Here is a 22089-nt window from a genome sequence, read left to right on the forward strand (position 1 = left end):
AGACTCCAAGCTGCTGGGGAATCTGCCTGTTGCCTGAGGTGCATCTTGTTGTGTGCACCAGAAATGGAACCTAGCTTGGTGTGGCTAATGGTGTTTTTTCTTTTTCTTTTCTTGCGGGAGTTTGTTGTGAGGCTGTTTAGTGAGATTGGAAAGCTGAAAGCAGGCTCCTCTGATCCCTGTGCTGGTTCCAGTTGTGCTGAGCACTTTATCATGTTGTAAATGTACTTTGTAAAGGGCTATTGTAGGGGAAGCAGCTTTTCTTCATTGCTGTGTGTGCTTGTCCAGTGATGCCTTACGTGACTATGAGAATACAATTGATACCTTCCTGGGAATGGTGTGCCATGTGTGAGCTGTGAGCTGCTTACTTCTCCACCATTGATTGGGAGAAATGTATAAAGAAGAGGTATGGAAATACTGGCAGAGCTGTGACAGAGCAATAGAAATGTGGTATTCTCCCTTTTCTGCCTTCCTACTTTGTCAGACATAATTTAAAAGCATGCTTACTTAGATATTTCTGTTTCAGCAAAAAAATGTAGGGCAGTTGTTCTGTTTTACAAAAGAGCAGCGTCCTAAGCTGCAGTTGATAAAAATGGTGTGTCGTACTGCTAGTTCCTAGTGGCAACAGGATTTCACTCAAATACTTTCATTTATGTTGTTTTCAGGAATCAAGTTGTTTTGTTTAATAGACGTGGAGACCATAGTTCTCACGGCACTCTCTTAAATTCAGACTGAAATATCTATGTTTTTATGGTTCTTTTTTCCACTTGATGGCGTACTTAATTTTCATAGGAGAAGCAAAGCTTATCCACCATGTAAGTATATGATCACAGTACATGAGCACAACTGCTTAGATTTCTTCCCTTGTGTTTTCACACCTACCATTTCCCTTCGCTCGGTTTAAGAGATGTGTTCAGTGATTTCCATCAGCCCCTCTCGTTATGCTCTGTTAAACTGCCCGTTCTGCACTCGTTGAAACGGAAGAGAACCCAACTGCAGAATGCAACTGAATGCTTGCGAGGAAAATGCTTTCAGTTTATGTAAGAAAGAGAAAAAATTGCAGTATACGCTCTGACTTCTTTTCCACTGGATATTTCTTTTTGTAAATGTAGGTGCATCTGTGTAAATACGTGCTTCTCTGTTCACAAGTGATTATTTATATGTGTATATACTCACCCTTCTATCTTGCTTTTTAGGCATGCCAGGTCAAGAAATTATGCTTCAGAATCTGATGTCTGCAAAGTAGAATCTGTGCCCTTGGATTTTGGTGACTACCATCCACTGAAACCCATTACAGTGAGTTTCTTTTTGTGTGTTTGGAAAGCAAACGTGTAGTAAAACTGCTGGTTTTCCTTCTCCTTTTAAAAGTAAAAGGTTTTGAAATTGGTGGTGGTGCTACTGAAGTGTCCAGGTTTACTCCGTTGTTCATCCTTTATAGACATTTGCTGGTACTGCTGTGTCAAAAATGATCCTTTTCCGATTGATAGAGCATTTCAACTTGTGGGTTTTCTTGATTCCGTTAAGTGCTGAATAAGGAATAAGTTGGAAATCAAATAATTGTATCACAAATGACCTGCTTTGTGGCTTGATGTAAGATTTGTTTTGGATGAACTTCCAGTCAGCTGTATGCTGTAAAACACTTAAACTTTGATGTATGAGAAGTTTTTAAAAGTATAGGTGTACAAAAAAAAAAAATCCAGTTTCAATGAGATGATAGCATTATGCTCAGTTTTTGTTGTTCAGCCTGATACCACATAGTCTGGGGCATCCCTCTGGCCATTTTGGGTCAGCTGCCCTGGTCCCGTCCTGTGCCAGCTTCTTGTGCACCCCAGCTCCTTGCTGTCAGGGCAGTGCACAAAGCTGGCAAGTCCTTGACTCAGTATAAGCTTGGCTCTGCGTCATCTCAAACACTGGCATGTTATCAACGGTTTTCTCATCCTAAATCCAAAACACCACAGGTACCAGCAGCTGTCAGGCAGAAAATTAACCCTGTCCCAGCCAAAACCAATACACGGGAAATAGCAAGGAAGAAGTTGAAAGAGAGAGAGGAAAAAACTAAAAGAGAGATACTGGAAATAAATTTAGAATGAGTATTCTTAGAGTTCTGTAGACTCAGAATTGGAAGAAAAGATGTCATGGAAATGTTAGTGAAGAGTGCCTCTGGATTCAGAAATGTGCTTCTACTTAATGCAGTAGCTGATGCTGAAGGCTTTGTGGTAGATGAGTCCTTGCTTCCTTTGCACTGTTATGGTTTATGTTGTCTGTAATGCTTCATTTAAAAGACAGGGGAAGACTTTTTTTTTTTTTTTTTTTTTTTTTGACAAGTTTTGAACTTTTCCAGGTTACCGAATCCAAGACCAAGAAGATGAGCCGGAAAGGAAGTACTTCTTCTACCTCTTCTTCTTCTTCTAGTTCTGTGATGGATCCACTGAGCAGTGTGTTGGATGGTACCGATCCCTTGTCACTCTTTGCAGCGGCTGCAGATCCTTTGGCTACCACTGCTTCCATGGTAATACTGTAGGACACTTAACTGAATAAAAGGAGCCAAACAACCAAGCCAGCCATGGAGAAAATATTTGTCTCACCAATTAGAAGCTTAATGTTAAGCTTGGAGAATATACTGTACTAATAGAATGAAGTTTTTCCCTTTGTGTTTCATGTTGATGTATATTTTTAATATGGTAACTGTGGAAGGATCAGTAAACACTTGAAGCATTGAGTTAACCTTTATCAGTTTTCTCTTTTTTTTCCCTAGATTTGTTAAAATGGTTTTAACATCTGCTCTCATGCTCTCCTCATAGGATGGCATACGAAAGAAACGGGATAAAGATGACAGCTCAGCACTAGGAAGTGACTTTGAACAGTGGTCAAGCAAACGTGGTGAAATACTTGCTAGATACACAACAACTGAGAAGCTCTCTATTGTAAGTGGAAGCTCCTCCAATTTTGTTTATTATTTATGTGTTTATTATCATCCTATAATGGGTTTTAGGTGCCACTGTTTTGTAACCATTTCCTGAGTAAATATTGCACGTTTTAATGTTGTGAGCTGTGGTGCATCCTTTCTGTCACTTCTGATTGTTTAGGAACAGAGACCAAAAGTCTGTTGAGCCGTCATTTTATTGTTTTCTAACAACAGAAATAACTTGTAGTTTCAGGTCCATGTCTAAATTATTAGAGCCTTCGTTAGCATTGTACTATCCTGTGCATTCTTGGAATGCTGGTGAGTACATGTTCTCTGAAAATGTGTGTTTTCTGTTTCTTCACAGAATCTGTACATGGGATCTGAAAAAGGTAAACGGTTTCTCTGTGTCTAACCAGCAGTGTTCCTTAAGTAGGGTGCGAGCGACAGACTTGTGGTCGAGAACAGTTGAAACGTAATCCTGCCCTCACATACGCTTGGCTGTCTGCTGTTTTTGTCAGTAAGACAAGCTGGATTTCTACTTAAAATAACTGCTGAAGACAAAACGTCTGCCTGGTCTTGTATTCCTGTAAGCTAATGAATTCAAGTGCGAGAATCACTCGGAGTCAAAAATTTCAGGTTAGGTGTAGATCTTAGCGATTGCAGCGGTAGCAGTTCTTAGTCGTTATTGCAAGGAGGGCGCGCGCCCCCTGTTGGCAAAGGAGGAATTGCGCACCGGTCAGCAAAACCCATTCTGTTCGGTGCCCGAACTCCAACGCAGGTAATGCTCTCCTGGCACTCGCCCACTGGTGAGCGGCTCAGCTCACAGTATCCCCGACGCTGTTGCTATGATCCATTCCCATATAAGGTCTGTTACCAACCTGTTGATTTTTGGTATGTTTTGTACTTTCCTATGGAGATAGGAGGGCAGTGAATGTCAGGTGTGAGCGCATTTGTTCTGTCCTGTGCTGGGCTCTCCCCACCCTGCCTCTTTACCTTTATCTTGTGCCTGTCTCAATTCTAGCCAAGTCAGAACACCTCCAATCTTAACTTTTTACTCTGTTCAGCAACTTTGTTAGTGGAAGAAAAACAGCTGTTTCACAAGAGGATTAGAAGTTCAGGCAAGGCCTACACTATATACAGAAAATACTGGGAACTTCTACTGCAAAAACACCATCTACATCTCGCACGTGATTATGTGCTATGGAAGAACATGTAATTCACTGCCCCTCGTTGCAGCTTAAAACTTTCTTGTATTTAGAATTAATGATAATGTGTTGAGGATCACGTTTATCATCTCTTCTGCTTGCTGGAAGGGAAAGCAAGCAAATCCCATAGGAACTTGTTCAGCCTGTGCAGCATTTAAGCTTCTGCAGAAAAATGAAATGCTTTGGATTGAGAATGGTCAAACACTGGAGCAACGTGTCGAAAGAGGGCATGAAATCTCCATCTTAAATAATGTTAAATTGGTTGGATAGTCTGTTATAACCTGCTGTAACTTCAAAATCAGGCCTGTTTTGAGGAGTGAAGTTGAGCTTTTCTAACATAAATTATCCTATGGCTTTGTCCTTACCAACAGAGGTTGTATGTTCAAAACAGAGGTGGGATCAAATGCTTGCTTTCAGTAATAGCTACCAAACAGACGGAACCACCTGTCTTCTGTCACTGAAGTAGCTGAGTTTGTCAGGCTCCTTCCGATTTGTTTCCGTTTTGAAGTCCAGGTGTTCAAATGTTAATCTCAAACACGTCATCTTTTATAGGAAAAGCTACAACTAGTGGCTCAGCAGTTTCTGAAAAAGTGAGGACAAGGTTGGAAGAACTGGATGATCTGGAAGAGGTAGGAAAGTTTCTGATTCAATTACATCAATCATCATCAAGTGAAATAAGCTTCTTAATTAAGATTTCATAGTTTTTTATATTATATTTAATATTCAATATATTTATAATTAGTATTGTACTTAATATTCAAATTATTCTCAAAGTGCAGTATTTTACAGAGAGTGGATGAGGCATTTGTTTCCTAATACCTGAATCTCTAGGTTACTTTTACTGTGGCTTTGGATAATGTTGTTTTGAAGCCTCCTAACGAGCTTCAGTTTGCCATTTGCCTTAGCAAGCACAATTCTGATGGTCACACAATGGATTCTTTGAGCAGAAAAATACAGTATTCCTTGCCAGAGAGTAATGTGTACCATTGTGTGAAACTGTAGCTGCATTAAGTACATTCTTTTTTCTCTTCATCCGTAATTGTTCTTTGTTACCTATGATTGTTTCTAGACATTGAGATCATGAAATCTGTTTTGTAATGCAGCTTGTTATATAGATCAGAATTAGTCCTAAAAGTAGTTTTTTTCTCTGCTATTTCTAACAACTGTTCCAGAAACTACTTCTGGTCTTCTGCATGCATTTATAACCACCCGTTTCCTAAAACCTGAATAACTATTTTGCCTTCCAGTGCGTTCCTAGCTCATTTCTCATATGCAAGCTTTTTATAAGGTTTGTAAGTGTGATTCTGATCTCTGTCTTGCTGTTTGCTCTGCAGTTGTAGTTTGTTGAAAAAGAAAGATTATAAAGTTTAAAAGAAGACTGTCAAGTACTTGAGATTGTTGTTGTTTGGTTTTGCTTTTTTTTTTTTTCCTAATGGCTACAAGAAGAAAGGCTAAGTGAACTGTATTTAGCCTTGAGAAAAGAAAACTGAGAGGGGACCTGATCCAGGTCTATAAATATCGGAGGTGTGGAGGGCAGAGTGGTGAGGCCAGACTCTTCAGCAGTGTGTGGAGACAGGACGAAGGGAAACGGCCGGAAACTGCAGCATAGGAAGTTCTGCACAAATGTGCACAACAACTTCTTTATGGTGAGGGTGACGGAGCACCGGAACAGGCTGCCCAGGGAGGTGGTGGAGTCTCCTTCTCTGGAGATGTTCAAGTCTCACCTGGATGCCGACCTGTGCGACCTGCTGTAGGGAACCTGCTTTGGCAGGGGGATTGGACTCTATGATCTCTGGAGGTCCTTTCCAACCCCTATGATTCTGTGATTCTGATTCTGTGTAATAATTATTTTGCCTTCCAGTGTGTTCCTAGCTCATTTCTGATATGCAAGCTTTTTATAAGGTCTGTAAGTGTGATTCCGATCTCTGTTTTGCTGTTTGCTCTGCAGTTGTAGTTTGTTGAAAAAATAAGATTGTAAAGTTTAAAAGAAGACTGTCAAGTACTTGAGATTTAAGCTTTTGTCGTTGTTTGGTTTTGCTTTTTTTTTTTTTTCCTAATGGCTACAATACAGCTGTTTCTTGCTGTCAAGCAATTTTTTAGGAACTTGCTGGCAAAACGCGTTTTGTCTCCTATGCTGCTGCTACATAGGTCCTAATATGAATCTGTATAGTGTTAGGATAGCAATTTTATATGATATATATAATAGTGTACCACTGAAATAGTCTGATTTCTGACTGTGCAGACAGTGTTTGAGTACCAGCATGTGTCTTGAAAACCAAAGTGGTTGTGATGCATCCCCATGTAAATGCCAGAGGTGTGGATGATGCAAAGTTAAGGGAGAATAAGGATTTTTTTTTCTCCCCTCAGTGATCTGACACTGCTTTTCCCCTTCTCTCTCTGCCTCACTAAGCAGACTTGTGTTTTCTTGTCAGGGGTCGCAGAAAGAGCTGTTGAACTTGACTCAGCAGGATTACGTGAATCGAATTGAAGAACTCAACCAGTCTTTAAAGGATGCTTGGTCCTCTGATCAGAAAGTAAAAGCTCTGAAAATAGTCATTCAGGTAAGTTTCAAGTGGTTTTCTTCTGTGCCGTTCTGGTGGGTTTGGTGGTGTGATTTGTCCTATTTCTTTCAAAAGGAAAATAGAGTTTCTGTTAGTTTTCTATTTATTTTTTAGTCTGCACTGAAATTCATTTCTTTTGGAGTTTTATGACTTCTGACAACAGTTAAAAATCTGACTTGTTATGTAGTGAAATCTTTTCTGGGGTTTATTGAAATACTACATGGAGGAAATTCTATAATCTTTAGATGCTGTTCGATGATCAGTCAGAAGTGGCATACCTACTTTTAGAGAAGCTTCCAGTACACATGCATTTTTATGTACACAAGTTCACACACGTTTTTATGGCCTGATGTAGAACAGCAGTATTGACTGGAGGTTTGAAAAAACAAAAGAAAGAAAAGTAGGATGACTCTAGGTTTTTATTTCAAAACTGCTTATGAAAGGAGTGTGCCTTTCTTTATATCTTCTGTCAAACAGTTTGAGTGTTTACAGTTTGTCTCAAATAGTACTGAACCAACTGCTGCTATTTCTCTTTTTCAAAACTGTTAGTGTGTTATAGACTGGCCATTAACTAATTCATGTTTTTCTAATTCTGTACGAGGTGGAAGTGACCACAGTCTGCTTACTGGAATTTTGGTTTGTTGTGGAAAATAGATTGTTCAGAGAGAGCTGTTGGAATGGCAGTTACTTTGTTCAGAGTGTCAAACCAAACAGGATTACTGTTAAGACAAGTTTATTTATGCTGCCTGGTAAAGGGGTGGCTAAATTCAAACTTTCTTGTGCTACTCCTGAATAAATTAAAGCAGTCAGTTTCATAGTATTCTGAAAGAGAACCTTGAGTTTTTGAATTATTGAATGGTATTTGATAGTGCTTCGTGCCATGCAGTGTAGCTATACCTTAAAGTCTGGTAGCTGTTGAACTTTATCTTGCAATCCTAACGTTTTTCAAGATGACAGTGTTAAAATTAGAGCTGGAAAGATGGAGGTTTGCTTTTGAGTACTCTTCTGTCTCTACCTATAAGATGGTTCATGTTGCCATAAGTTATGTTAACAGTTATCCCCAGAGGTAGGAAGAGAATAAAAATTTGTGTTTAGTTTGCTAGTATAAATGGAACATGAGTGGAATGTATGCTTCAGCAGCTTGGCATACCTGAAATCTGCCTTTTCTCAGGTTTTTTGGAATGAAAGCATAGGAAAAACTAACCCACATACTCTTTTACCTCTAATACTGTACTGTTTTAATACTTCTTCTTTTCTTCAATCATTTTACTGCAGTGATACTCCAACATGCTGATCTCATCATGTTTGTGTTGTGTCTTATCAGTCCTTCTCATACCAGGCGTGGATCAGATAGTTTAGGTCTTAAGAGCAAAATGTAACAACTAGGGAAAGATAAGGGATAGGATCATTAATACAATTGTGCTGGGTTGGAGTTACCTGAGTACTGTATTTGTATGTGTAAGGAGACATTCAGAAGTAGTAATTGCAGCTTGCCACCTACTTGCTTATTATTAGCTCTTACTGCTCTGTGGATGTAAATCTGAAGGGCATGAAGTGATGTGTTTGAGGATTTTGATTAGGGTACGTGGGATGGGATTTCCATTTAAAAGAGTGGACAGAAAAAGGATATGAAAATGTATCTGGTAAAAGATAATAATAGTAAATAATGTGTAGTTAATACTTTCCTCTAAGGCATGGAGTTTTTCTTTTTTCTTCTCTTCTTCCCTCCCCTGTACAATAATGGCTTTTTGAAGCATCAGTGTTTTTCTCCATCCAAACTTACTAAGGGAATAGAATCGCTTGATTTAGGACCCTTGCAAACTACAGGAAATTCAATTGTTAAAACGTTATTTCTTTTTAACTTGTCTGCTATCTTTCGGTTTGTTTCGCTTAAGGTGGTGAGCTGTTAAAGGGGCTCAGAGGGGAATGGGAGGAGATAATGACATCTTTTTAAAAGCTGCAAAAGTGATGTAATGCTAATAGTCATCTGGTGGGTTTATGTTAAGTCAAGATTTTTTTTTTTTTGTGTTGGGTACTCTTGTGAAAACAGCAGTAACTTTAGCTTAAATTGTGGTAAAGACAATAAAGGAAATGAAACACAGATAAGGGGAGATCAGAAAATGATGCATGACTTAAAGTGGCTCATTCTAATGTAATAATATGAAATCAGCAAATTATTCTGGAAAAGAAGTTAAAACTTTGTGAAGTGTGTGAATGTTTTTAATGGAAAGCAGCATGGAATCTTTGGAGGAGGGGAAAAAAAGACCAAGGCATATATTAATAATTTGTGCATTAATATTTTTAGTGTTCTTTTACAAATGACATCACTAATGTTTTTCAGGTAAGGCGGTTTCTAAGACGGGGTTCAGTCCTTCATTTTAGAAAAGTAATATCAAAACTGAGTATGGTTATCTTGGTGTTGTCTGTATATTTGCACTTTGTGTTTGAATTTTGTACAGCAGATGCACCTAATTAATGGAGAGACTGGTAAGAATGAGATGGGCATTGGGTTAATTAATGTGAACATCAAGATGAAGCATAAAGGAGTCTAAAAATAACCAAGTAATTCTATGCTTAGAAAACAAGACAGGGTAGAAATCTAACCGTGTTGCTCATTCTTCCTAGTAAAGAGCATAACTTTGTCTTGTATCCTCTTAATGAATTAAGAAGCTTCCTTGACATCAGGCTGTGATTATGCACACACATATATATGTATATATAGCCTATAACTATTAGTATAACCCTTTCTGCTTTGGGTGTGAGGTGTGAATGCACACTCACATGTCTTTCTGGTGCAGACTTGTTCTTTCATGATAATAAAGCAGAGACGCAAAGCACACCCCTCATCAAAGCTTGTTCAAATGTTATGATCGTGGGGTGTCAGATTGCTATGTGAATTTCTGGAATATAATGAGAACCTGCAATTTTTTTTACTTATTCCATTGAGACTGTTGAAGGGATGGAGGTGACAGAGACTCCTCTGCTGCTCAGTCTTACAGAGAGCAGAGGCCACATCTGGCTGATGCTGGGATGAGGTGGGATTCTGTCCCACAGTCATGTGGCTCTTCAGGTGGAAGCTGATCCATTCTGAATAAACCTCTGCCAAAGTTTTTGACTGATATGAACCAGTTGGTCTGTTTCCAAAAGGTTTGAGCTGGTGAACTGCAAAGATTTGTTTGAAAGCTCATTAGCTAAATTTTTAACATTTTTGCTTAGTTTATTATCAGATTTTTTGTTTCATATGTGGGGCTTAAGCTGAGGGTGAGAAATCAGAAAATGCCCTTTTTAAGGAAGGAGTCTTTTTATGCAGCTTCTGGAATAGAACTGTTTGAATAAATGCACAAGTCTGCAGAGTCATCTGAAATTCTGCATTATGGATTACCTTGTGTAAAGAAAAAACAGCTCTGTGACTAATTGTGTTGGAAATGAAGAATAATTTGAAAAATAGGGTACCATGGATGGTTATTTTAAAGTTTCTTCTTTTTGGTGGGAAATTGTTACTTCCATCTGTAGGTATTGATCCACTCTGATGGAACAAAAGCATGAATTTTAATTGTTGTCTATTTTTCTTTTCCCTTTCTAGTGTTCAAAGCTTCTTTCAGACACCACAGTAATCCAGTTTTATCCAAGTAAATTTGTCTTAATAACAGATATACTTGATACTTTCGGTAAGTATAGTTGCTTTGTGTTGGGTGGTGGGTTTTTTTTTTTTTGTTTTTATTTTTTTGTACAAAGGTAAATTATCTTAAAACACTGAAATGGTTCTCTTTTAACAGTAAATATTTTTCCAATGTGCACATTTGGAAACTATTGATACAAATGTATTTTGTAGTTGTTCAAAAACTCACATTAGTGAAGACTTGAAAATAAAAATATTTTGGAGCAGTTCTGTGTTTTATGTGATAGTGAATGTCCACAACAAAACCTTGGGGAAAATCCATGATCTCTGAATTTCAGCATTTAAAATGCTGTAATTATTATGAAAATACCTCATTTCTGACTTGAGCTTCATAGAATCATAGAATCATAGAATCTTGAGTTTAAATATTTCATTCTTTGTACTTGAAGTCTGATAATTTTTCTTTAGCTGAGCAGGGACTATGAAGTGATCTAAATGTTACTGAATTATTTTAGTTTTATTATTTTTAAATTATCCTTCATGTGAAACTGTCATCCACTTAATGTTTTTCTATTGTTTTTCTGCTGTTACGGAAGGCTTGTGGTGGTGGTTGAAGTTCAAGGGCATTGATATTTGCCAGGATGTGCTATGACACAGAGCAATTGTTCTGTCAGATCTTGCTTCCTCTTTGCTCTTTCCTGCTTTCAGTGAAGTTGCTGAAGATAAAATAATATCCAGGCCCAGCAAAGGCAGGACTCTAGCTGTCCTTTTCTGACCTGGATGCATCTTCTGCACGTTGTGGAGACAGATAAATGTTTTACAGTGTGCAAAGTGCTAAATGCTGGCTACTGATGCTTCGGTCTCACTAGAGGGCAGCACGATGTTAGCATGCTGTAAGGTTTCTTCTGGGTGATTTCAGTGTATGTTAATCAACACTTTATGTGTTACAGTTTGTTAAAAATGTTTACTGGGGTTTTTTTGTTTGCTTGTTTTAACCAGGTAAACTAGTGTATGAAAGAATTCTGTCAATGTGCATGGACAATCGTGTCTCTTCATCAGGTAGCTTTGTTTTTTTTCTTCCTAATGTCCTGTGAAATAAATCATATCGAAACCGATTTGAGAAGAGTTAACCTGGACCCCTGCCTTTATCTCTTGCAAAAACAGTTCTGCTTTGGATCTAGTAAATTTTAGTTTTAAATAAAGTAAAGCGTCCATTGCTTGTAGCATCCACCATTCATAGTGTTTTTGCAAGTTTACCTTTTAGCTGTGAAGAACATATCTGAAGTGTAATAAAATGTGCTTGTGGTTTTGGTCTTGCTAAATGTAAACTGGGTCTTCCTGAGATTTGAGTTCACAAAGAATCATTTCTAAGCACAGAGAGAGTTAAATATGAATTGCCGAATTACATGAGGGAAGATTTTTTTTTTTTCTTTTCTGTTAGCATGTGCTGTCATCTTAAACTACTGCTATTTAAAAGTTTAATTTGTATAACTTTAACAGACAAAGCTGAGAGGCTCAGTTTTCAGTAAATAGATGTTTTTGTTAATAGTTCTGCTCTCATTAAGGAAGAATTTTGGAAGAAGGAGCAGGCTGGAGTTTGCTTTACTAAACTAGTGTGGTCTTTTGAGTTGGGCCCTTCTCATTTTTTAATTTTTTTTTTTTTTCAGTTGAAGTTTCAACATGGGTGTAAAAGTGTATATTTAGCAGTTATGATACTGTGCATTTAGTATGTGTACATGAGATTCAAAACATTTTTCTTATGTAGTGGATACTGCAGTAGTAATATTGGGTTGCAGGCATAAGTTTTGAGGCAGCAGCCTGAAAACAGCTGATACTTATTAAACTTGCATAAAGTACTTAAAATACATTTGCTTGTTGCAGAAGTGAGAAACTGTTCTTATAAACATTAACGAAAGCAGACAGTTCCTGTATCACAGCCCAATTCCTAAGCATGATAACCTCCTTTTGGAGGGGTGATCTCATGCTGCAGTGATGCTGGGAGAACCGCAGGTGGGAGCTCGTAGAGCAGCTCTAAAAGCATGGGGAGAAGGAAGATCTTCCTTCTTGCCATGCATGCCTTTCTGAACCCCAGAAGCTTTCAGGCCCAGCCTCTCTGGCCTCCGAGACAGATCGAGAACTGCTTTGGTCTAAGCTCAGGAAGAACTGCTTGCTATACGAAACCTGCGTCTATCTTGTGGCTTCTCTAGCCTAGGAAGTGGGATACTTCCACGTGGAACAGGACCTTCTTTCTTTCTGAGGGCATGGATAAGACAGCACTGGTGTTCTAAAAATGTTACACAAGGAGTTCATGAGCAGATATTTGCTGCAGTCGCTGCTTGTTTAGCCTTATTCTGTGAGGACTTACCCTTCCCGACCGTCTGGGATCTGTGGGATCCCAGAAGCTTGTTTTGTCTTCTGATTCAAGTAACTTAGAGAAGGAAGAGGCATGCAATTGTGTGCCCAGCTGACCAGTGCACTATCCCCATAACCCATCTGTTCCACTCTAGGGTGACAGCTTTTTCCTGCTGGCAGCTGGTATATACACAGCCCCAAAGCTCTTGAAAAGACTGCACTGCAGCGTTGGGTGTTAAGCGTGCAAGAACATGTGTTGTGTTAGTGTCTAGTATTTCCTGCTCCTCCTTCCAAGATCATTCTTAAAGTCTAATTTTTTTAAAATAATCTTTAAGAGTGAAGAATTTGAGTGCTAGAACATAATTTACCAGCTATGTATATATGCATGCTGTAGATAAAAGCAGAGTAAGAAGTAATGGTTATGGGGAAGCAGGGGTTAGATTTTCTCAGACACTAGAGCTAACATTAGTTTTGAGAGCTTGACTTCAGCTTGGACTGAAATGTTACATAACACAAGTTGGAAGCTCTAGTTGCCTTTTCTAGCTGCACATCTACTCAGTTCTTACTACTGTAAGAAATAGTGGAGAATCAAACATAACAGTTTATTATGTTGTGCCTAATTTCTTGTTGAAAAAAATACAATTTTAAATCTAGAATGAAAAGCAACTTGCTTCCAGGAAGAATGTAAATATTTCTGACTTGTTGTTTCTTTTCCCCAGATAATTTTTCTCCAGAGACTGTTAACGATACTGCTAAAGAGACTTGCTTAAACTGGTTTTTCAAGATTGCTTCAATCAGGGAACTCGTTCCTAGATTGTATCCTTGTCAAAAGAGGCTGTCAGAACACATCCGCATGTTTTTCAGCAGACTTTTCCAAACATGAACATATTTACTGCAATAAAACCCGCAGTAATCTGTGTTTATACTGACTTTGTTTCGTTTGTTTTGAGCTGCATGTCTTAAATTTTAAGCCATACCTGATACTCAACTGAAAGCTGAATTGGCTGTGAATAGCATGGCAGTAATAGAGCAGAGCTCGGGAATAAATGAAAATCTTACAGACAAATTGTAAAGAACAATAAAGCACAGTGAAGTTAATTGCAAAACATCTTGAAGTGTGTTTGGTATATAATGTTGAAGTTTATTTTTAAATGGCTTATACATTAGTTTTGTTCCTTAACTTGGCTTCTTTTCAGTTACGTGGAAGCAGCAATACTGAAGTGCAATAAATTCCTATCTAAAACGTAAGAGTGAAGTAAGAGCAAATGCTAAGTGTGGGAAGGATGGGGATGTTTGGGCTTATAAACTACTTTATGGGGCTAAGTGTGCTCATTCCATCTTTAGTAGTGGATAGGGTGTTAATAAGTCTTTGAAGAAGCAGTGCTGAGTTTTTGATGTTTGTGGTGAGAATGCCATGGAATAAATGCAGGGTGGACTGTGGTACAAATTGGAACGCAGCAATGCTTGTGAGTTTGAAATATATCTATAATTGTGACATTCAGGAGTTTACAAATAAAAAAAATCCCACCACAAAGCAGTGACTTCACATGGTGGAGAGGGAAGAAAGATTGTCAGTACTAGGAAAGAGGCAAAAAGGAGAAAAACTGAAAGGAAAATATTGATGTCAGCTTAATAGAAACAGAGTTGGAAGAACAAATTAGGAGCAACAAGAGTCTTGGTTAAAGTTTCAGATGTTGCCAGACAGTGTGAGTTGCGGAGCTGAAAATGTTCTTTCACATGTCATTGTCCTTTTCAGTTGAATTTTGAAATGAGTGATTAGCCAAATTGCTACTATAGAGACAGCTTCATTACCAATGTAAGGCACTTCTTGTGCTGGAATCGATGGGCCTCATCTCCTGGCGCTGGTACAGCTCTGTCAAAAAGAACTTGTGGGAAAATGAGACATTCAAGGAGTTTTGGCAGTACTTGAGTTGCTTTTTTTTCACACTGAGTTACAGTACTGCTAGAGCTCTGCTGTTTCTCCAAAGCAGAGAAGTTTTCTGCTTACACTTGTCTTTCTACAATCCAAGTATGCAAACTTGGGTGTTTGAACTGCTCCTAATGGCAAATGCTGCAGCTCAAATAGAGAGTATATGTTATTAATGTTAAATTTGCTTCTGAAATAACATAACATTAATAGGAACTCCTACCAACGGTGAACGTGTAAATCATGCTTGTTTGTCAGGCTGTTTCTTGGGTTATCAGCAGGTGGTATAATTCTTTAACTTTAAAGATTTTTTAACTTTAAGTCTCATTTTCATTCCTGAAAAATCTAACAGGGGGATTTCAGAATGTCTCCCACGATTAACGTCTGTGATTAGAGGAATTGGAGATCCACTGGTTGCAGTCTATGCCAGAGCATACCTTTGCAGGGTAGGCTACCAGATAGCTCTTCTGTATCGGAAACTTAATACAGCTAGCTTTGCCACTAATGAGGTGGGGGAGGAATTAACTGCCGTTTTCATCTGATATGGTCAGCAGCTTGTCTTTTCCTTCAAACAAATTAAAAAAAAAAAAAAAAACTCTGTTTCCTTTTTTTTTTTTTTTTTTCCATTTTATTTGTATTGAAAATTGGTGTAAATAGCTTAGTTGCCTTTGCAGGTTCCAGCCTCACTATAGGACTTGTATAACTGTAACTTTCTATTACTCATCAGTATTATTTCTGTGTCTATTAATATTTTCATCTGGGATCCTTCCTTCATTCCATCCTCAGAAATTTTTGTGCATATTTTTAAGCAATTTCTAAACTTTTGGCTGGCTTTTAAAAATGATTTTTGCTGTAGCCTTTCTGTCTACAACAAATACAGGCTGCTGTACTGCAGGTACTGGGTAGACACTGATTTCCTTACCACTTGTAGTCCTGTGGATCTGATGTATGCGAACCATGTTTGAACTCAGTGTAACTGCCTTGAGTAATTGTCAGTGAACACAATTATATTAGCAAGTTTTGATGGGTGCATTTAAGTGTATTCCTCTGGAAAATACAATTTTTGTTTTACAGTTGAAGGAGGAGCATAGGTGATAGATATAAATGAAGTCCTTCTCTTTTACTGCAGGTTGGGATGGAAGTGGCACCACAGCTCAAAGAAAGCCTCAACAAAAATTTCTTTGACTTTCTTCTAACGTTTAAACAAGTAAGTAAATAGTATTTTTTTTATTTGCCAAATCACATGAGTATGTTGTAGTTTGCTTAAGAACTATATAAATACTTTTTGAGAACATTTCAAGTTCTTAAATCTAGATTTAGGATTGTTCCTGTTTCCAGATGTAGTATAGGAAATGTTACATGCACACTAGTAAGCTTTAACTACTCTATTTAGTATATTTCTATGTTTTTTTTTGAATAATCTTGTTGGTTTTTTTTTTCCCAGTGTGCAAAGAATGTCTGTGAATTTTTATCACGGAATCATTAATGTTGGGAAAGACCTTTAAGATCATCAACAGTCAACCTAACCTACCGAGTCCATCACTAAACCATGTGCCATAGTACTTTGCTCACATGTCACTCCCTTAAATACCTCAGAGGATGGGGACTTCCTAGGGCAGCCTGTTCCAATGCTTGCCCACCCTTGGTGAAGAAGTTCTTCTATTATCCAGTCTAAATTCTTGTTAGGAGACTCTTCTTGGTATCCAATTGTATGCTCTTGTTTCTCAGTTCCTAGTTAACGAACAAAGTTTGTCACTGTTTCAGTTAAGTACTTTTTCACTGTGGTGCATGTTTGTGTTCTATTTCGACAGATTCATGGAGATACGGTTCAGAATCAACTGGTAGTACAATGTGTAGAAATTCCTTTGTATTTAACTCTCTACTCTCCTGCTATAGACTGGATTTTACAGTGTATTGCATACCATGCTCCTGAGGTAAGTGTGGTAATGCTCTGTACCAAAGGAGATGTTGAAATGGAAAGTTAACTTGCTGAAGAACTGATAGGCCTACACCTATGTTTTTCCCCACTGTTTAACTGTGCAGTGCTGAGAGTAAAGCAATGCTTTGTAAACCTTAGGAGTGCTGAAAGCATCTCATGTAGTAACACCATGTATTTTCTTGTTTGAAATTCTTGGAGATGGTGCTCAATACAAAAGTATAAGTATTAAATATGAAACTGAAACTTTGGCAGCATAAATGCTTTCTCTTATAAATTGTAAAAATTTATGGCAAAGCACATTGGATTGTAAATGATAAAGCTAAAATATCAACAGCAGCTTCAGCTTGGCTGCTCAATGTTTTATTGTCTAATATAGTGATTAGGTCTGAGATCTTGCTTTTGGAATGTTAAAATATAATTTGTTAGAATTACAAAAAACATTAAAAACAGCTCCCCTTTTCTGTGTTTTGTGTTAAATGGCTGTATGTGTAACTGCTGATTAAGTTCTGCTGTCATCAAATCATGCTGTACATGCTGTACAAATCATGCTAAGAGACATCATGTGGAAGGGTTTTCAAAATACAAACCTAAAGCAAATATGGACATTTGAAAGCACTGCTAACTAATCTTTTTAAAAAGAGGTACATTCAGGACAATGAAAGTCACAGAATTATTAAGTTGGAAAAGACCTGTAAGATTGTCTAGTCCAACTGTCAGCCCATCATTGCCATGCCCAGTAACTATGTCCCCAAGTGCAGCATCTGCATGCTTCTTGAATGTCTCCAGGGATGGTCACTCCACTGCTTCCCTGGGCAACTTTTTCCAATACTTGACCAAATCCTTCAGAGGAGAAATGTTTCCTAATATCCTGCTTGGCCTCAAGTTGCACATGAGGTTGCCCATTACATCTTGTTCTATTGCAGTTATCTGGGAGAAGAGTCTGACCCCCATCTCACTGCAGCTTCCTTTTGGGTAGTTGTCCACAGTGATAAGGTCTCCCCTGAGCCTTCTTCAAACTGAATGATCCTAGCTCCCTCAGCTGTTCCTCATAATACTTGTGCTCCAGACCCTTTGCCAGCTTTGTTGCCCTTGTTTGGATGAGCTTCAGTGCCTTGGTCAGAATCATAGAATTGTAGATGTTAGAAGGGATTTCAGGAGGTTATCTAGTCCAACCCCATGCTGGAGTGGGTTCCCAAGAGCAGGTTACTAAGGAAAATGTTCAGGTGGATTTTGAATGTCCTCAGAGAAACAAATTTCACAGCCTCTCAGGGCAGCCTATTCTAGTGCTGTCATTTTCCAAGTAAAGAAATTCTTTTTCATGCTCATATGGAACTTCCCATATTGCAGTTTGTGCCCACTACCCCCTGTGCTGGCACTAGACACCACTGAAACGAGGCTAACCGCATCCGCTGGACTCCACTTGGTTTTTCTTTCACACGTGTAGGACTCTGCATTTACTCTTTGAACCTTAGGAGGTTCTCTCTGCCCAGCTCTCCAGCCTGCCCAGGTCAATGTGCTATAGTGAGCAGGCCCAAAACTGAATACAGTGCTTGACATGTGGCCTCAACAGGGCCAACTGCAGGGGAACAATCTCTTCCCTGTGCTGTTTCTAATGTTTTCTGTTGGTGACTTGTGTGTGCTGTTGGCTCATGTTCGGCCAGCTGCTGACCAGCATGCTCAGATCCTTTTCTGTCACACAGTTTTCCAGCCATGCTGCCCCAGGCATCACAAAGCATTGTTGTGAATGATATTTTGAAGTAATTGCTTTCTGAAGATATAAAAGTTATGCAACTGAGGGGAGAAAAATGAATATAATCCAAGGGCATTGAATATTTAAATCTATTACCGTTTTTTTTAATAAAACTTAAAAAAAAAAAAAAAAAAAAAAAAAAAAAGTCAATTTGTACATGAGCGTACAAGCTAGTATAAAGAGCCTGAGTTTGACTTCCATGAAATTTTTTTGATCATAATATTGCTGTACCCATTGTGTTTTTTACGTTGTACTACATTGCTGTTTCCTTGTGCTGTAAATACAGGATAAGATGGGATTATTGGAATGCATTGGGGAGGTAATTAAAGCAGTTCTTAGTAGATTTTAGTACAGTAAAAAAAAAAAGCTGAATTTATTTACAGAATCTTACTAATTTTAGTGAGTAATTCTTACAGGTTCTGCTTACCGAGATGATGGAGAGGTGCAAAAAACTGGGAAACAAGTAAGTATCGTGCAGTCCAGAAGGCATGAGTCTGTAATGAGTACCCCAAGTGCCTGTAGTAAAATTCTCCGTCTCCATTTTGCAACCACTATTTGGATGCATTGTATGGCTTTCGTTGCTTATGTAAATGACTGATTATAATTGTTAACATCTTTTTTCCAGAGACTAATTCTGCCAGGCTGTATATTAGTTGTAAAGCAAAAGTTTAATTGATTAATTTGGTTGCTGTATTGTGTCCCCTAAGGCAAAGTTTAAGAAGCATCAGCTCTGTCTGATCCCTGGTTGTGCTTCGTTCGTTTTTCTCTGCTTTCCTTCCCTTCCTTACCTGTGCCCTCCTAGCTACAGTTAGCCTATACGTGTGTTTTCCAAGGAAAGTTGTAAAGCAGCCAGTGTCTTTGGAAGAATATTTAGGTGACTGCTTTTTTTTCAAAACTAAAATTAGTATCCCAAATGTCACCTTGATGTCTGTGTGCAGACTAATCATGTTAAGTGAATAATTCAGGAAGATGGTCTGAAAGTTTTGGATGTGTTTTCTTTCTGAGCTTTGTGAATGTGGTTTAGCCTGCTCATGAGTTAATCTCAGCTCATTTTACTGCCGAGCTCTGTGAAAGTTTTCAATTACATTGGCTTTTGATGTGCCTTACACTATTTAATTCTGCGTGATTGAGGAGCTAAAATATGTTAATCACTTCAAGAGGAGAAACTTCTGCATTAGCATACTGTGACTGACCTAAGGAGTAGGAGAAGAACGTGATTTTTAAAAAATGATGTTAAGATTGTTTAATCTGTATTAATTGTTTTATGTGAGTGCTGTGGAACTTATTTTTAAAATGTTTTTTAGCATCCCATTGTAAAGATGGGTTAGGTACCTCATCTTTTTATTTATTTTGAAATTGAATTATCCGGTTTAGATTGTCTAAAAACTGGTAAATTTCTTTTTAAGTGGAGTCACATAGCTTTGTCTTCTCATGGGTGTCACAGTGTCACAAAGCAAGTCACACCAGTTCATAAATCTTCAAGTAATCTCAGTATATTTCATAATCGTGTGGCGGCAGTCTAAGTGAAAAACATCAGCCTGCTTCTCTGCATTGCAAAGCACGTATCTGGTGAACTGGAAGTACTTGTCTAATGAAAAAATGCAAATTCCAGTTAAATTGCAGTGGGACCACTAATGCTCAGTCAGGAACGGGATGCTGGGCTATTTTAAGCATGCTATCAAGGTTAATTGACTCGTATTCAGACTGCCCACTTTGGAGTGGTGAGGACACAGTATTGCTTGGATTGTGCAGCAGCTTTGGTGCTAACTTGTGGTTGAGTTTGCCCAAAGGAATTGCCTTTTGAGTAATACTGAATTTTGTTTCTTATATTTGCACAATAATATCAGTAAGGTGGATTTTGAAGTAATGAGTTGACTCCCCCACAGCAGCTTTGGCTCAGTAGTAATACAAACTTGGATCAAAGCAGTTGATTGTAAGTGTCTAAACATGTCATTGGCAATTGTATTATAATGAGTGGATGTTCTGTTATTGTTTTACAATCCTAACAGTGCAGCTACTAGAAATCTGATTTTCTTATGCACGTATGTATCTTTTTAATTTAGTGAGAAAAAACTTGGATAGAGCTTTGTCCTTCCAAAGTATACTGCTGTTCTGTAATTAAAAAGGTGTGTTTCTAAATACTATTTACTTGAAATTTTTTTCCTGGCAAGTTTTTGGTCAAAATGATGGTTTCAAAAAAACAACAATGCAGACCAAGTATTCTACAGGCTACTTTGTCTGGTAGCTTAAAATTAGTCCTTAAGAATAAAAGTTAATTTTCTAAGGCTTTTTTGCTCACACCTAGCTTTTTCAAAATTTAGAAAAGATGCTGGATTGGTTTTAGTTGTCAATTTATATTAATATAACTTCTTTAATTAATAAGAACTTTAGTTGCTGTTGAACTGTATTGATTTATCTTATGTTCATTGTAGTGCTCTGCTATTAAATTCAGTAATGTCAGCCTTCAGAGCAGAGTTTATTGCTGCAAGGTCTATGGACTTCATTGGCATGATTAAAGAGTGTGATGAATCTGGATTCCCAAAGGTAACATTTGGATGTAATATAACACTTCCTTTGTTGCTGTCTGGCTGAGTTATTTATGCTCTACTTGCATCTTTTCTTCTGCTTTCTATCCATACTCTGTTTATACTAGTTGCCTCCACGAGTTGCACATTACTGAAATAAAAGGAGATCTAAACAATCTTTCTACGTGTTCTAGAAGAGTGTTGGACAAACAGATCTTCTGCTTTTAATTTAAATTTCTCATTACTTTTAGCATCTTCTCTTTCGCTCCTTGGGATTAAACCTGGCATTGGCTGATCCTCCTGAAAATGATCACCTTCAAATATTGAATGAAGCCTGGAAGGTTATAACGAAGCTGAAGAACCCACAGGTGAGTTATTGACAGTGCAGTTCCATGTTCATCCTTGGTTCAGGGCAAAATGGCAGCTGTTGTTCAGCAGGCTGTATGTTTTTCATGGCATGGTTTACTTTTCCTAGATGCCTACTGTTGCCAAAAGTACAATCCCTGATAGTATTTTAATATAATCCCTCTGACCTCTTCTTGCCTACATAAGTAGTGCAGTTTTGAAGTATGTCATTATCTCCAGATCTTTAGGTCTGCGTAAGTCACACCTCTGCAGTTATTATTTTGATTTTTTCATGCATGTTTCTCTTAACCTCCTGTAAATATTGGTAATCATTGGACACGTGTATTTCTAGGATTACATCAACTGTGCTGAAGTGTGGGTGGAGTATACATGCAGACACTTTACGGTACGTGCTAATTTATTTCCTTTGAAGGTCTTCTCGTTCAATGCCTATATCAGCTGTTCAATATTAGAAATAGAAAAGCCATGCGAGTTTAATATTTAAAATTCTTTAGTGTATGAAAAATGTATTTCCTTTCATGAAAGATGAATAGTGACAAAAGATATGGCACAAAGGAGTCCTCCACCACCACCACCACCACCCCTAACCCTGTGTGATATTTCTTACTTTTTATTGCACTGATTTAAATGAGGATTTACTGGAATATAGGCTAAAGTTCTTTGCTTAGCTAGAGCTGTGTAGAAGGCTGATGCTTAGGCAAATGGAAATAAATTATCCAACTGGTTTTCAGTCATTTGATTTCTATTCTGGTTTCATTACTTTCTTATGTAACCTCTTTTTTTCACTATACAGAAGCGAGAAGTCAATACAGTTTTGGCAGATGTTATCAAACACATGACTCCTGATAGAGCATTTGAAGATGCTTACCCACAGGTAAGAACTTTTTTTTTTTTTTTTTTTTTTTTTTTTACAAATCTGCAAAATCTGCGGATTTTCTTAGAT

General features: G+C 37.9%; 1 protein-coding gene across 5 annotated transcripts in view; it reads left to right on the forward strand.

Annotated features, from left to right (window-relative positions):
* VPS35L (VPS35 endosomal protein sorting factor like) overlaps nt 1-22089 on the forward strand; it is a 54226-nt gene that overhangs the window by 1048 nt on the left and 31089 nt on the right. For 3 of the 5 annotated variants that reach the window (XM_052679791.1, XM_052679793.1, XM_052679795.1), the window contains exons 2-19: nt 1194-1293; nt 2339-2506; nt 2799-2921; nt 3267-3291; nt 4660-4736; nt 6540-6668; nt 10252-10336; nt 11287-11346; nt 13359-13455; nt 13836-13883; nt 14919-15012; nt 15696-15773; nt 16378-16500; nt 18672-18718; nt 20688-20799; nt 21032-21148; nt 21478-21531; nt 21940-22020. In XM_052679791.1, coding sequence (XP_052535751.1) covers nt 1194-1293; nt 2339-2506; nt 2799-2921; nt 3267-3291; nt 4660-4736; nt 6540-6668; nt 10252-10336; nt 11287-11346; nt 13359-13455; nt 13836-13883; nt 14919-15012; nt 15696-15773; nt 16378-16500; nt 18672-18718; nt 20688-20799; nt 21032-21148; nt 21478-21531; nt 21940-22020 — 1618 coding nt within the window. Of the gene's footprint in view, nt 1-662; nt 813-1193; nt 1294-2338; nt 2507-2798; nt 2922-3017; nt 3221-3266; nt 3292-4659; nt 4737-6539; nt 6669-10251; nt 10337-11286; nt 11347-13358; nt 13456-13835; nt 13884-14918; nt 15013-15695; nt 15774-16377; nt 16501-18671; nt 18719-20687; nt 20800-21031; nt 21149-21477; nt 21532-21939; nt 22021-22089 lie in introns of those variants that run through there. The other 2 variants (XM_052679792.1, XM_052679794.1) reach the window with 2 other exon arrangements.

Source organism: Tympanuchus pallidicinctus, unplaced genomic scaffold (assembly GCF_026119805.1).
Source record: "Tympanuchus pallidicinctus isolate F22 unplaced genomic scaffold, pur_lepc_1.0 scaffold18, whole genome shotgun sequence".
NCBI lineage: Eukaryota > Metazoa > Chordata > Aves > Galliformes > Phasianidae > Tympanuchus > Tympanuchus pallidicinctus.